At 35.5% G+C, this 16,154-nt stretch overlaps 1 protein-coding gene across 4 annotated transcripts in view; it reads right to left on the bottom strand.

Annotated features, from left to right (window-relative positions):
- BPTF (bromodomain PHD finger transcription factor) overlaps positions 1 to 16,154 on the bottom strand; it is a 139,379-nt gene that overhangs the window by 74,228 nt on the left and 48,997 nt on the right. For 3 of the 4 annotated variants that reach the window (XM_060133034.1, XM_060133032.1, XM_060133031.1), the window contains exons 4-7: positions 15,617 to 15,820; positions 14,873 to 15,061; positions 4,536 to 4,724; positions 495 to 682 (exon numbers count right to left, since the gene is read on the bottom strand). In XM_060133034.1, the coding sequence (XP_059989017.1) occupies positions 495 to 682; positions 4,536 to 4,724; positions 14,873 to 15,061; positions 15,617 to 15,820 (770 nt within the window). The remainder of the gene's footprint in view (positions 1 to 494; positions 683 to 4,535; positions 4,725 to 14,872; positions 15,062 to 15,616; positions 15,821 to 16,154) is intronic. The other variant, XM_060133033.1, reaches the window with a different exon arrangement.

Consider the following 16,154-nt stretch of genomic DNA (forward strand, 5'->3'; position numbering starts at 1 on the left):
TTCTATCATCACGGCTTGCTGGGAGACAGAAATACTGAGTCCTAGCTTCAATCTTTTTGTTCACAGTCAGAGTTGAGATGCTGTGCTGTTCTATACACTGTGCTCTGCTATCAAGGGGTAAGTCTTATCTTTTAGCTGCAGGTTCATCTAAAATGACTACAGCCAGAATTGAGTATTAAATCTTTAATAAAGCCCACAAATAGCCTACCTGTTCCCACATGTGAAGAAGCAGCCTCTATCTCTTTAGAATTATATACAATAAAACTAACCATACAGTAAGAAAGAATACTACCCATTTACAGCATTTCTATGCATGGATTGAAATTTGGGTGTACAGCTATACTTATCATAATACAAACCTAACACTTTTAATCTCGTTACACTCTTGGAAGTGAGGAAAATAAAGTTCAAAAGTACCTCTACAAACTTCCTGCCCCTATTTTAAAAATTATTTTACATTCCAGAGATTTTTGTTTTAAACAGGAAAAACACACCTCTTTCCCCTCCTTAAATAATTTATTTGCTTCGTGGGCTGCGGCTGCCACCTGTTGGCTCTTCAGCTGACTCAGTTTGCTGTCTGGATTCCGTAACCTGGTGATAATCCGAGTTGAACCAGACGCTCCTCTTCCACCTCCAGGAGACTCACTTATTTCCCCATTAGACTTCTCTGATTTGAAATCACCTGTTATCAAATAAAAAGCCAAAAGTAATTGCTAACAGTAAGTAAATTACATATAGTAATAACACCTTACTTATCCAAAACTTCTATCTGGTAGACAACTAAGATCCAGAAAATAAAAAGTCCTTGAACAGCTAAAGCAAATGCATTAATTCTTAAAGTTTTACTCCAAAGAAAGTATGTCAGAACTTTACTGTGAGTCATTTATTATTTTACAGAAAATTCAAACATGCCAGGTTATCTGTTTTAAAGCTCAGCTACTAGAAAAGAGGAAGGGCTGCTACAGATTTAACAAACATAACTCAAAATGCACACTAATAAAATATTGCCTTATATATTCGACATGGATTTCTATATTAAAAGTAAAGGATATAATTAATTTTAGAAAGATTTCCACTGAAGTTCTGTTTAAATACCTAATAATTTAAAGCTTATAAACATAAATGTCAAGTGAATTCTTTCCTAAAGAATCTAGACAATTATCTGTGTATGCAGATAACTGTACATGTGAAAATCAACTACATTAGCTTTTTTAGATACAATAAAGGCCTCTCACATTTTCATAATATCTTAATTTTTTAAAGTGACAGATGTAACTGCCAAGGAGCAATTTCTGCTTTTCCAAAAATCTCACTTCAGCTGAAAATTTCTATACGTTCTAAAATGACTGCATCACTATCCAATTTCCACTGGCCAGACAGTTGAACAAGATCTCATGTTTCTTTCTTAATTTAAAGCTTTTAAAAACTAAGACAGTGTGGCACTGGCAAATGAAAAACCAAGCAGAAAATATGGCACTGACTAAATCAAGATGGGGTAGGGGTACTGGGTATCTTGCCATCTCAGGCTGGAAGGCTAGTAACCTTCAATGTGTGGTAGCAAAGCAGTTGGTTAGTTAGACTATCCACGATTTTCTCTCGGCTCTCAGACCATGATTCTACCCATGCTAGAGTTCTGTGCCAACATGATGAACTATAGCAGCAACTTTTTTTTTTTTTTTGGCCACATCACACGGCTTGAGGGATTTTAACTTCCCAACCAGCAACTGAACCCGGGCCCTCAGCAGTGAGAGTGTGGAGTCCCAACCACTGAACTGCCAGAGAATTCCCTACAGTGGCTACTTCTTGGGACTGTCTTTGAAGTTCTACAATAAAGACTTTTTAGACATCATTTAGTCAAGGCCAGACTTCCTAAAAGCAGAAAGGGAATGGCACAGCACTTTTTAAATTAAGCGCCTCAATTTAGAGCCAACAATCCAACAGGTGAGAGTCAATCCTTTGCCACTTGCTAAGTTTAGTGCAAATAAGGGAAAGGAGGCAGAAAATTCATCCCTGGGGGTACGACTTGAAGGAGCAGAGAGAGGGAACAAGGCTAAGAGTGGAGGTCATTGTCTAGCACACCCTGCCCAAAGGCCACATTCCTGTTTAAAGGAGTGGATCACTGTGATGCAGCCTGGAGGCTGAGTACAGAGCTGCCTGGCCCTAGCCTCCCTAACTCACTGTTTAATGAGTCAAGAGGCAGGAGCCTAGACAGACTTCGCTCACCTGGGGGCTGGGGCAGACAAACTGGGCAAGTAGAGGGGGTTTACCCTCAGAGACTCTGAGCCAAGTTTCTGGGCATTAGATACTAGCTGGGTATTCAGGCAATCTATGAGGGGGTGTTACTGCCAGAAAAAACCCCAAACCTGTCACACTGGGATGTATAATTATTCAAACCTACAGCAATTTCCAGCAGGCCATCCCTGACAGAAGTCAGCTGGATCTAGCCTGTTAAAGAAGAATGGCCTCCAGAAGGGGGACCTTCCCGTATGCTTCTCACTTCTCATCCATATCCATTCTCCCAGAAAACCTCCCAGAAAAGGGCAGCCAGGTTTATCAGAGAACACCATCCACCATCAGGTTAATGAGTGTTACAGGTAGCTAAGTTCATAATTTGGCTCATGGATTGTAAGATCAAGATAAGCCACAACCACACATAATCAAAATAATACACACAATACACAGAAATCCTAGATACAGTTAAAATTACCAGATGTTCATTTTGGGAGAGAAGTTTTTGAAAAAATTTTCAGTTGTGGGTGAGATCTTTCCATTATGTTAGGCAGAGGCTTTTTTTAATTTGAATACACACGTTTGTACTGAGCTAGGGTGGAACTGTGGATATTTGCTGTTTCCTATCTTCACAGCATCTCTCCTTCTTTGGAAAACCATTCCTACCCCACTCCAATTATATACTTTTGCTGGAGCCATCAATCATAATACCTTGCCTGCCCTGGCCACAGGAGTAGGAACAATATGTCCAAGATAGGCCACTCAAATTCTTTCCTCAAGGACTTTTGATTTGGAGCAGGAGTAGGGGCCTTGCCTTTGGGTCACAGACCTTGGAAAGATATGAATACAAACCGCTGATGCCATCTTCCCTGCCACTTGGGGAAAGCCTGTCTGTATTAGGAGAGAATGAGGTTAACACACAAACATATGCAGATCCAAAAGGTGAGACAGAAAGAGGAAAATGGAAAGAGTTTTGATACCTGGAGGTCCAGTTATGCCTGGTGATGGCTTGGACTTCCCAATTATATGAGCTAATTAAATTCCCTTTTCACTTAAGCTAGTTTAAGCTGGTTTGGTCACTTGCAATTGAAAAGGTTCTAATTAAGACAGATCTCCATCTCATATCATACACAAAATTATACACCAGAAGGATTAAAAACAAAGTTATAGAAGTATTATGTGAAATTACTGTAAAATATATGTATGTTCTTGGGATAGGGATGGTCTTCCTTAGTAAGACACAAAATCCAGAGAAATCCTAAAGAAAAAGACTGATAAATTTAACTGCATAAAAAATGTAAAAATTTCTTTATAAAACAACAGAAAGGGTTAAAAACAAGCAATGACTATATAAATATATAGGTAAAATCAAAAATTAATACCCACAATACATAAAGCATTCCTAAAACTCATTTGGGAAAAATATCAAAATTCAGTAGGAACAGATCAGCAAAAAATATGAATAAGCAATTCACAGAAAGTTCAGCAAACACATGAAAAGAAAGTCAACCACATTAGTAAGCAGGGATATGCAAATTTTAAAATGAAATACTTTTCACCATTGGCAAAAATGTAACAGATAGATGATGTCAAATTTAGTGAGAATATGAAGAAATACACATACATGTAAATGATTAGTATAAATTCCTTTTAACGTACAATTAAGCAGTAGCCATCACTATTTTTTAAATGTACCTACCATATGATCCAGCAATTCCATTTACTGTATCTATACTGCCAGAAATACAAGTACACGGAGATACATGGTGAGGATGTTAAAAAGCACCACTAGTTGTAATAATGAAAAAACTGTTAGCCTAAATGTCCATTAATAGAGAAATAGTAAATGAATTATGGTTCATCTGTACTGTGGAGTACCATGCAGCAGTTAAAAAAGAATAAATTCAATTCATTACATGAAAAGAACCCCTACATGTATTACTGAGTGAAAAAAGCAAGATGCAGAACAACACATGCAGAATGATCCCGTTTATATTAAAAAAAAAAAAAAACTTTTTGTAAACATACATACATTAATGTAACTGCACGGAGAAAGATATAAAATGTTACACACCAAATAATGGTGGTTACCTTTGGGGAGGGGGTGTGAAAAAGATGTATTTTTTCCCAAGTGCTTTTTTATTTTTTTAAAACAAAAACACTGAGTGCAAGTGTCACTTGAGTTTAAAAAAAAAAAAAAAGGAAAACAAAATCCAAATCTGCCCACCCCCATCAAACTTTTATTTAAAAAATTAAAAATTAAAAAAATAAAAAAGCTCCTTTCAATGTATGAAGTGTATTCTTACCTATCTCTTCTTGAATAGAGACAGGTGTATGAGATTCTCTTTCTCCATTTTCAGGATCATCAGCTGCCTTAGCAGATTCACTCTGGGAAGAATTTAGTTCACTGCTGCTGTTACTGTTTTCCAGATTAGGCTGGGTGGAGGTAGTGGTAGCACTAGTGTTACTGCTGTCACATGTCTTGTTAGGTTCTTCTAGAAAAATAGAATATCTGATTTTTAAATTGGAAATCACATCAAAAACAACTAATTGTCAGAAAAGACATTTAATTGTTTTAGGGTTGCATTACAAAGCTAGATTTTAAAAAGCTGCTCATGTATGAATAATGCAATGTATGAAAGAAATTGCAAACAACAACCTATGAATTGTTTTTTAAGTCTCCCAGTATTAACTCAGGCTCTTATCACCTTAGTGTGTAGTACAAAGCAGACAATCTTTCAGAATAATAAAGTGATATAACAATCTCACAAAATTTATGATGTGCCAGATACTGCAGAACTGATTTGGTGAAGAAAATCCCTCAAAATCTGAAGTTTATGTTCTTACTTTTCATAAAGTATTCAAACAGTATTTGAAACAGAATTAAACAGGATTATTTATCTCTAAGGTTTTCTGCCTGAATTCTATACCCCCAAATTTAACTAGAAGGTAATGCCTAAGTGATTGTTAATTTTAAGACCAATATAATAGTATCACTAAGAGTACAGTTCCTAAAAGTATATCAAAATGAATACTACCATGAACTGAAAGCCTAGGTCTTTCCTCGGCAGTTCAGAAATCTAGAGCCTCCCTGTGCATTTCATTTTGCCACTATTAAGATACCTTTAAATCAATCCCCTAAATTAAAAGTCGTCGACAGTATATCACAAAGGCTATCTGTAATGCATCATGAGCTCCTAAATTTTTTTTTGAGTAAAAAACCAACAACCTGATAGAAAAATGGGAAAAATATATGAACAGTGACGAAAGAAATGAAAATGGCGGGAGTTCCCTGGCGGTCCAGTGGTTCAGACTCCGTGCTTCCACTGCCAAGGGCCCCGGTTCAATCCCTAGTCAGCGAACTGAAATCTCACAAGCCATGCGATTCAGCCACAAAAAAGAAAAATGGCCTTTAAACATGGAAATATGCTCACTTAATTCAAAGTAAGAGAAATGCAAAGTAAAATCGTATAGAGAAACTACCTCTCAGCTACCAGACTGGCCAAAAATCCAAGTCTCATGATACACTCAGGTAGAGAGGCGGTGGGTTAAAGAGGTACTGCCACACATTGTAGGACTGTAAAATGGTGCAAACTGGATAAAAGGGAACTGACAATATCTAGAAAAATTACAGATGCATCTACTCTTAACCTAGCAATCTACCCTGAAATACACTGGCAAAAATACTAAATTACTTACTGATATTTACAGAGGTATTCACCGTAGCACTATTTATAATGGCAAAAGACCAGAAAAAACAAAATGCCCATCAATACGGCACTGGCTGAATAAAAGGTGGTACATACAATAAAATATCATGCACCATAACAAGGACTGAGGAAATCATTATATCCACATATGAAATGATCTCAAGATTAAATGTAAAAAGAAAGATGCAGAACAGTACTTAGAGTATGCTAATTTCATGTAAAAAAGGAGAGAAATGTGAATTTATGCACATATTTTGCTTTTCTATACAAAAAAAAAAAATAACACTAGAAGAATAACCAAAACTTAATAAAAATAGCTACCTGTAAGGGAAAGGAAGGAAATGGTTACCTAGAGAACGAAGGGATGAAAGTGGAAATTCTCTGAATAGATAACAGTTACAAAGTTTGACTTTGGAATCATGTAAATGTTTTACATTTTTTAAAAATTCAAGTTAGAAATGCAGCCCCTAAAAACTGAAAGAAAACAGCCTAATCGTGTATCAAGTTGTTGGCATAACCACACAGAGAAAAACATTATTTCAAGTGACTTTGGAACACAGAATTTTGACTATACATTCTTACTGGAAATAAGGTATAAAGATAAAGAGCTGCAAAAAATCTTAAATGCGGTTCAGTACTCTTACTGTGAGCAATAATATTGGTATTATGAAATTACTATGCTATTTAAATCATTTCTTATTACTGTTATTAATGCACATCAGGATATTAACAATAATTATAAAAATAATATATATTATTAATGGACATCTATAACAGGATAAAGCAAGTATATAATTAACTTACTGTTGTTAGGAACTAAGGCATTCAGTATAAAGGAAAAGAGATACAAGTGTAAAAAAAGAAACTAAGTATGCAATCCTCAATCTGAATTTGAAATGGCAACATGAATTGGTTTTTTTCTTTTCTAAAATACCTATTTCCTAACACTACCCAATAAAAAAGCCTAGAGGCAGTGAGAGCCCAAGAGCAGTAAATATTCTTGGGCCCAGATGACAGTCTCTAAATATCATTTCCCACAAAAAGGAACCAGGGCTTCTTGCAGGAATTACTGATTCCAGGTCTGGGGTAAGAAATGTATAAGATAAGCCGCATACATCTTATTCTGCCAAAAAGCAAAAAAGCAAAAGAGACTACTGGGGTCATACACAGCAAAAAGGACTCAAAATCCAACACAAAGGGCCTCCTGAAAATCAATATAACCAAATTAATGATAACTACAACTGACTGAAACAAGCTGCATACATAAAGACCCATGAGTTCAAACAGATACTTAAAATGAGAAAATCATGCCCCTCCCCCCAAAGTTCATAACTCAAAAATCACCACTGAAGGTAACTAGACACCAACTCCTGACTCTGAAAATAAGATTTTAAGAGAAATAATTAAGCATTTATTTCTGCTCTAATTATATTTCAAGGTATTCAAATAGACTTAGTTAATGAGGGAAAATTCTTTACAGAAGAATTCCAGTTAAAAAAATACTGAAAAAATTATAGAATTAGAAATCATATACTATAACTTCCAAATAGACAGCTGATTTTGAACTCACTGATCAATCTTAGAATTTGTAAAGGTAAAACATACAGACATCACAATGAGCCTTTTGATGCAATATGATGTGAAATACCCAGAACACAGCTTATGAAGTATTCTTGCCAAAAGTCGTTGAAAATGAATTTAATCAAGCCTTTAGAACAAATTAAACACTAAGAAGGAAAGAAAATCCTGGATGTGGGATATTCCATAGTAGGATATACTAGGATTCTTTAAAAAGTCAGGAAAGGGAAGAATGCTCTAGATTAAGAGACTCAGTAGATATAAAACCAAATGTCATGTCACGCGGGGATCTTATTTTGAGTTATTTAAAACACAGCCAATGTTCAAAAAAATTTTTTTAAGTGAGGAAATTTAAATTGACTGGATAGTAGATGACAGTAAGAATTGCTGTCAATTTTATTAAAATGATAATGGCACTGTAATTATATAAGAAAATGTCCATATTCTTTAGAAATGTATGTAGGACTGATATAACATGAGGTCTGGGATTTGCTTTAGAATACTGCAGTAAGGAAACAACCCAAATTCACATCATCAGGAAAGGGGATAAACTGTGGTATAGTTACACAGAGGAGTATTGTAATACAGTTAATGTGAAAGAACTCCAGCAACATAAAACATTGTATTAGTAATATAAAGCGAAAAGATTAAGTTCCCCGAAGTTATACTTAACGCATACACTTAATAAGACATACTTAACACAACACACTTGCTACACAGTTTAAAACAACCGAGGGCTTTCCTGGTGGCGCAGTGGTTGAGAGTCCGCCTGCCGATGCAAGGGACATGGGTTCGTGCCCTGGTCTGGAAAGATCCCACATGCCGCTGAGCAGCTGGGCCTGTGGGCCATGGCCGCTGAGTCTGCGCGTCCGGAGCCTGTTGCTCCGCAACGGGAGAGGCCACAGCAGTGAGAGGCCCGCGTACCGCAAAAATAAAATAAAATAAAATAAAGAAACAGAAATACATAGTTTTTAGCAAACCATGTAGATCAACTCAATGAAGCAACAGTTATGTGGTCTATACATCACTTTGACCTCTAGTATCAATAGTCTTAATTCTACTGGATTTCTGTTATAAAAAGGAAAGAAAATATTAGTGAACACAGGATTCAGGGTGACAATCACTTCAGGTAGGGTAGAAGGATGCAGGCGATGAGAACAGGGAGATGGCTCGATACAGGTAAGTTTCAAAGCAGGACTTAGACTTCTGTTTTGGGTGATAGGTTCCTAGGTGTTTATTTCATTAATAAAGATCATTTCAAACGTGAATGAATAAATTAAGGGGGACTATGTAATGACCAATGATGAGTGCAATTAACTGAGGATTATGATTTATCTAATAGTGTACACATGGGGTCAAAGGGGGGCGATTTTTAAAAATTTGAGTCCTCCGCACTCAAAAAAGCAGTTAAAAAAAAAAAGCATGAGTAAAACTAGTATGACAAAATATTGATGATTTTCTAATCTAAGTGTTAAAATATGGGGGAGGGGTCACTATACTATTCTCTTAACTTTCGTGCATGTCATAATAAGAAAATTCTACATGAAAGACAGAAATGGCAAACTTAAAATCTGACAGCTGCAAACCAGTAATATAATCAACTAACTCATGTTGGAAAATGCATATATTTGGAAGAGAAGTCTCACATGAATAGCATCAAATTCCTCACTAATCATTCCTTTCACATCTGTAGATCTAGTTTTGAAATGTGCTGTATTCTTAATTTATAATTGTCTAAAAATCATCTTCTCGAATAATGAAACAGTATATAGACATCCCCTCATTTATGAGCTCAGAATTCAGAGTGCATTTTCTCACAGAAGTATAATAAAAAGTGATTGGGTTCTACACTAGCCCACAAAAAACTATTTCAGCATACAATACACCCCAAGTATGGTTTTAACCAAGACAATAACTCTGGGATAGGACTTAAGAGATTCCACCTAATCGTATCTTAAAATACTTCATAGAAAGTGCTCTCTGCTATTAGGAAGATGATGGTACTTCATAAAAGAATAGGCAATCAATCCCATCCCAAGGTATTTTGATCTTAAAAAAAACCATTACCCCACTGAAAGCAAACTGAATTCAGAATCTGTCCATTTAAACTTTCAAGGTGCTAACAAGCTGAGGACTATCATAACTCATAATACATAGCTTTTTTGTTGACTTGTCCCAAGTTAATTTGCCTTAAGTTTTCATCCATTTCAGTTGAGAGGAATTGCTCTAGAACTCTTTACATCCTTACTTCATTAGGATTAAAGAAATCTCAAGCATTTGCTTTAAAACACCACAAAGAAGATATCACCTACCAATAGTCCTCACAGTTCAAATATTCTACACTAGAAGCTAAAACCAAACACATTTAAAAGAATAAGAAGGGCTTCCCTGGTGGCGCAGTGGTTGGGAGTCCGCCTGCTGGTGCAGGGGACGTGGGTTCGTGCCCCGGTCCGGGAGGATCCCACGTGCCACGGAGCGGCTGGGCCCGTGGGCCGTGGCTGCTGGGCCTGCGCGTCTGGAGCCTGTGCTCCGCGACGGGAGGGGCCCCAGCGGTGAGAGGCCCTCATACCGCAAAAAAAAAAAAAAAAAAGAATAAGAAACAAAAGAGTAATATTTAGCTGCAGAACCTCTAAAAGCCATTATCAATCAACTCAATGAGGTAGAAGTAAACGGGAAGCACATCAGTTCAGCATCCAGTATCAGCAGCCTCTTAACCTCCACTTAATTTCCTTACAATAAAATCCAAACCTAAAGCAAAGTACTATCTTTTAAGATGTCGTTATCCCAAAAAGTTAAGAAAACGGTTAAATTAATATGTTCTTATAGTTCAACTTTACAGATGTTAGACTTTCAATATGTCCATGGAAACACTTTCAAAGCAATTATAAATAGTTATGGAAATAAAGCCAGTTTTATCTACTGCTGCTATTTTCTTAGTCCCAGTCATTAAATCTAGAGGCATAACTTTAATAAAACAAATGCTGTCTTCATTATATGTTTGAATACAAATTCTCAATAGTACATTTGAGGTTAAGATGCTAGAAAGACACATGCCCCTGTCTCTCCTTATATACTGAAAAACTGGCAATCTGGTACAAAAGTTTCTAATCTAAAATCCAGAACGAAAGTGTAATTCTGAAATTGAGCTATTTGTTAACTACAAAGAAGTTATACTGAATAATAAACAGTACACTTGCTATAACGGGTCGTTTTTAGCAACATAACCATTTTCATGAACTGAAGTGAAATGTCTGGAATACAGATGCAGTGGTGGAAAATCTCAGGAACAGATATTCAGAGATTAACTTTTTTTTTTTTTTTTGCGATACGCGGGGCTCCCACTGCCGCGGCCTCTCCCGTTGCGGAGCACAGGCTCCGGACGCGCAGGCCCAGCGGCCATGGCCCACGGGCCCAGCTGCTCCGCGGCATGTGGGATCCTACTGGACCGGGGCACGAACCCGCGTCCCCTGCATCGGCAGGCGGACGCTCAACCACTGCGCCACTAGGGAAGCCCCAGAGATTAACTTTTTTAAGTGATGTCTACAAACATTTCCCAAAATATGGCCCAACTTTTCAGTTTAAACTTCAATCTCAGCCACATAAAATCTTTCTGAATCATACCCAATTTGAAATCATGAAATCTGCCCATTTTTCTTATGTTCTCACTCCTTTAGATTTTTAGATCACAGACTTATAATTTTTCTTTTGCATAATGTCGTCTATCATAAGAAAATGATAGTGCTCTCTGACAGGACTTGACAAAATACAGCTTGAAATAAATAAATATGCATATCCATATATATGTATACATATGTGTGTATATATTTCTAAAGAAATTCTAAAGTAGATGTATTTTGAAAGAGATTTTAAATTCTCGGGTTATTTTTAAATACCTTTCCATTCCAGAAAAGATATAAAATACAAACTCTAATCAAAAGAAAGCTTCTGTAGTTTAGTAGTAGTATTAAAGATAAAGGACATTTCACAAAGATATAGTTAATTCAACAATATAAAAATTATGTGCACCTACTAACACAGGCTCAAAATATATAATGCAAAAACTAAAAATATTTAAAAGATAAAAAGGCAACCCCACAGTAAATAGAAATAACTTAAAAGTATCTTGCATATGTTATAAAGCAGAAACTAACACACCATTATAAAGCAATTATACTCCAAAAAGATGTTAAAAAAAATTATCTTCCATAGGGGGGAAAAAAATAGCAAACATATAGATTTCAGCAACACAATTAAAACCCTGACCTAGTTGTTCTGTACTGCACCCCAAAACTAAAAATAGACATCCTCTTCAAGTGTATATGAGACAGTTCATCAACATTAACCAAATGCTGGACCACAAAACAAGCCTCAACAAATCTTAAAGGACATAAATCATGTACAGAATGTTCTCTGACTACAGTGTGTTAAACTAGAAATCAATAAAAAAGATAACTAGAAATCTCTAGGACTTCCCTGGTGGCGCAGTGGTTAAGAATCCGCCTGCCAATGCACGGGAAATGGGTTCGAGCCCTAGTCCGGGAAGATCCCACACACTGCAGAGCAACTAAGCCCATGTGCCACAACTACTGAGCCTGAGCTCTACAGCCTGAGAGTCACAACTACTGAGCAGCATGCCACAACTACTGAGGCCCACGTGCCTAGAGCCTGTGCTCCACAACAAGAGAAGTCACTGGCCGCAAGGAAGAGTAGCCCCCGTTCACCACAACTAGAGAAAGCCTGTGCACAGCAATGAAGACCCAAAGCAGCCAAAAATTAATTAATTAAAAAAAAAGAAAATCTCTAAATGTTTGAGTATTAAACAATATATTTCTAAATAAGCAATGGGTTAAAAAAACACATCATAATAAAATTTAGAAAGTATTTTAAACTGAATGATAAAGACAAAATAACATATTAAAGTTTGTGAGATGCAGCTACAGCAGTACATAGAGGGAAATTTATAGCCTTGACAACAGACATAGAAAAAATAAAAAATAATCAAAGCATCCATCTTAAGAAGCTAGAAGAAAAAAATAATAAAGAGGGTATGAGATATATGTATATGTATAACTGATTTACATTGTTATAAAGCAGAAACCAGCACACCACTGTAAAGCAATTATACTCCAATAAAGATGTTTAAAAAAAAAAGTGTATGAGAGGGACTTCCCTGGCGGTCCAGTGGTTAGGACTTTGCCTTCCAGTGCAGGGGAGGAAGGTTCAATCCCTGGGCAGGGAGCTAAGATCCCACATGCCTCACGGCCAAAAAACCAAAACATAAAACAGAAGCAATACTGTGACAAATTCAATAAAGACTTTAAAAATGGTCCACAACCAAAAAAAAAAAAAAAAAAAAAGAGGGTATGGGAAACTTCTGGAGGTGATGGATATGTTTATGTCATAGATTGTGGTGACGGTTTCACAGGTATATATTTATCTCCAAACTCATCAAGTTGTACATATTAAATATGTACAGCTTTTTGTATATTAATTATACCTCAATAGAGTGGTTTTGGGAAAAAAAAGACAGGGAAGAAAAATTCACAAAAATGAAAAAATATAAAAGGAATGAAATAAAAATAAGATAAAAACCTAGAAAAAATATAGAGAGGATAAACAAAGCCCAAAGTTATTTTTTTAAAGACTCATAAAAATTGTTAATAGTCTTATGAAATGATTAAGAGAAAACAGATAACCAATTTCTCGACTGAAAAAAGAGATCACTACAGATGCTATAGACATTTAAAAAACAGGATGTTATTATGTCAATAAAATCTTAAATTTAAATGAAATGGTAGATTCCTAGAAAAATAAAATTTACTAAAACTGACACAAGAAAACAACAGAAAATATGAATAGCCTACTATCTACCAAAGAAATGAAATCTACAATTAATAACTTTCCCACAATGAAAACTCCAGGACCAGAAGACTTTAGCAAACATTTAAGGAATAAATAATACCAACCCACAGAAACTCTTGCAGACAAAAGGAAAAGTGGGAACTTGTACCAACTCATTTTATGAGGCCAGCATAATCTAGGCATCAAATCCTGACACAGACATTATCACAGAAAGAAAACTGCAAGTCAATCTCATTCATGAAAGTTGACGCAAAAATCCTAAACAAAATATTAAAAAATGAAATGCAACAATACATAAGAGCAAGAACATACCACAACCAAGTTGTATTTATTCCAGGAATATGATGAGATTGGGTTAACATTTTTTAAAATATCAATGGAGAAACTTTTGCTTCCAGTCAGGATGGAGTAGAGGGACTGGACTTAGCCCAGCCAATGAAACATCCACACACACACAAAAGAGACCACTTGATAGAAAATGAACAAAAGAACTGACAGGCAATTCTCAAAAGAAGTTATCCAAATGTCTAATATATATATATATATACACACACACACACACACACACACACATATATAGGCGCGCGCACGCACGCACACACACACACACACGAAAGGTGCTCAACATCCTTAGTCACCAGGGAACTACAAGTTCAAATCACAATAAGATATCCTTACATTCCTACCAGAATGGCTAAAATAAAGAGAGGCGGGAAAAAAAAAGGAAAGAACTACATGACATTCTTATAATACACAGAAAAACTCTTTAAGGATTTCCAATACAGTATTAACTATAATTATTGACTTTTGATAGGATTACCAGTATTTTTTTTCTTGTTTTGCTCATCTAAATTTTCTGATTTGTTTTTCAAAAATATACACACAGCTCCTATAATAAAAAATTTTTTTTTCATTTTTAAAAAAGGCAAAAGGAAAGGCATAATAACATTCTTGGTGTGATATAACTTATTTTGAATTTAATTTTAAAAAGCTTAAAATTTATTACTGGTTAATTTACATTTTCATGTCAAAATATATTGTGACAATGGTTTTCTATTGTAACATTATGGTTTGAGATGTTGTTAAAAAAAAACTTACATGACCACATGCAAACATAAAATTAATCTGTTAGTACATACAGAATTGGAATGGTCAAATCATTCAACACTGAGCCATTAGTATGTGAGTATTTAAACCCAAAATATCTGCCACTATGGTCTGGTGATAAAATATAAAAATAAGTCTATTAGACAAAAACAGCTAAATGAACTTTAAAAAGCATGAAGATTATGATGAGTTTCAAGCACTAAATGCAAGAACATCTGTCAAACTCCAAATGTTAGGTGACAACTTAGCAATCAGGGATGGCATTTATGTAAGCAAGCAGCATGAATGAACACATACTTTAAAGTTTTAGGTGACATTCAGCTTTTACTACTAAAGGGAAGGATTTCCCCCCCATTACAGAGGCATTGATACACTGCCCTCTGTACCTGGCACATCCTGGGGGAGCTCAGATGCCACCTTCTTCTCTGCCATGTTGCTGCTATCATGGGTTTCTGAGAGACACCCCACGGGACTCCTCCCTTCAGAGGGACTAGTCTCTTCTGAAGAAGCATTTGTTGTGTTGTCGCCAAGATTTGCTGACACAGAGTTACCTTTATCCCCAACTTCTGTTGGCTCTACAGTAAAATGCACAACAAAACTTTAAAGATATCCTTTAAAATTGCTTTAGGACAAATGGCCACATTCAGTCAACTACTAAAAATGAATGATCACCAAAAAATCTGGCTTCTATTCAATGGCCATTTTGAAGCAATTAGATTCTGGGATAATTTTGCAGCAGGTAATCCAAAGGGTATTTAAGAATATTTGATATATTAAGAATGTTTAAGTAGTTAACATAAAAAGGAACGTATTATATCACATACAAAAGTGTATATTCTGGTATAAAAACAGTGATTTTCACCAAAAAGTCTTATAGGGAAATGGCACCTTATTAAGAAGTATAAATAGAGATATGGGTATAACATTATAGTAAATCCACCAATATATAAAACTCATTACAATGACTATACATGCTATATATGGAGGAAGGGTATCCTAACCTCTTCAGAAATGTAAAATTAAATAGTTGTTTGCAATAAAAAAGATTCATTTTCATTTTGCAAGGAAAACTGGAGTTTTCATAAGTAACACTGATGAAATATTTCTTTTTAACCAAATAGTGTTTTTACCCTCAGATTTTCCTTGCTCAGGATCATCTGGTGTTTTGTCATCACTGTCTTTTTCAAGACTCTGGTCTTCAAACTCCTCTCTGCTTTTCTCAGCGTCTTTGGAGTTATTATTCTCAGTCTCATTCTTCTCCTTTTCTATTTCTTCTGGACTTTTAACAATATCAATGTCTCCTTTTTTGGCTCTTATAGATTCCAAAATTTCTTCTATAATAAAACAAATAAAATTATGTTTCCATATATACCAAGTATAAAAGTACTATAAATGCCACTTAAGAGTTTCAATACAAGTTATTAAAGATAAATTTGCTAAAAGCATTAAGAACTATGAAATAAGGATCAAGATTACCAGTAACATTTTGATGTTTAGAGAACTCAAATCGATTTGGTTATCTTCACTTCTAGAAAATACATGATAATATAGGCTCTAATTTCTTTTTAAAAAAAGAAAGGAAAATTAGTCTAGCTTTTAAAATTGAGATTGATATAGATTACTGTGATATCCTCTGCCATAGGAGAAAATCTGTTAAGCTGACACAGA

This window comes from Lagenorhynchus albirostris, chromosome 20 (assembly GCF_949774975.1).
Source record: "Lagenorhynchus albirostris chromosome 20, mLagAlb1.1, whole genome shotgun sequence".
Classification (NCBI taxonomy): domain Eukaryota; kingdom Metazoa; phylum Chordata; class Mammalia; order Artiodactyla; family Delphinidae; genus Lagenorhynchus; species Lagenorhynchus albirostris.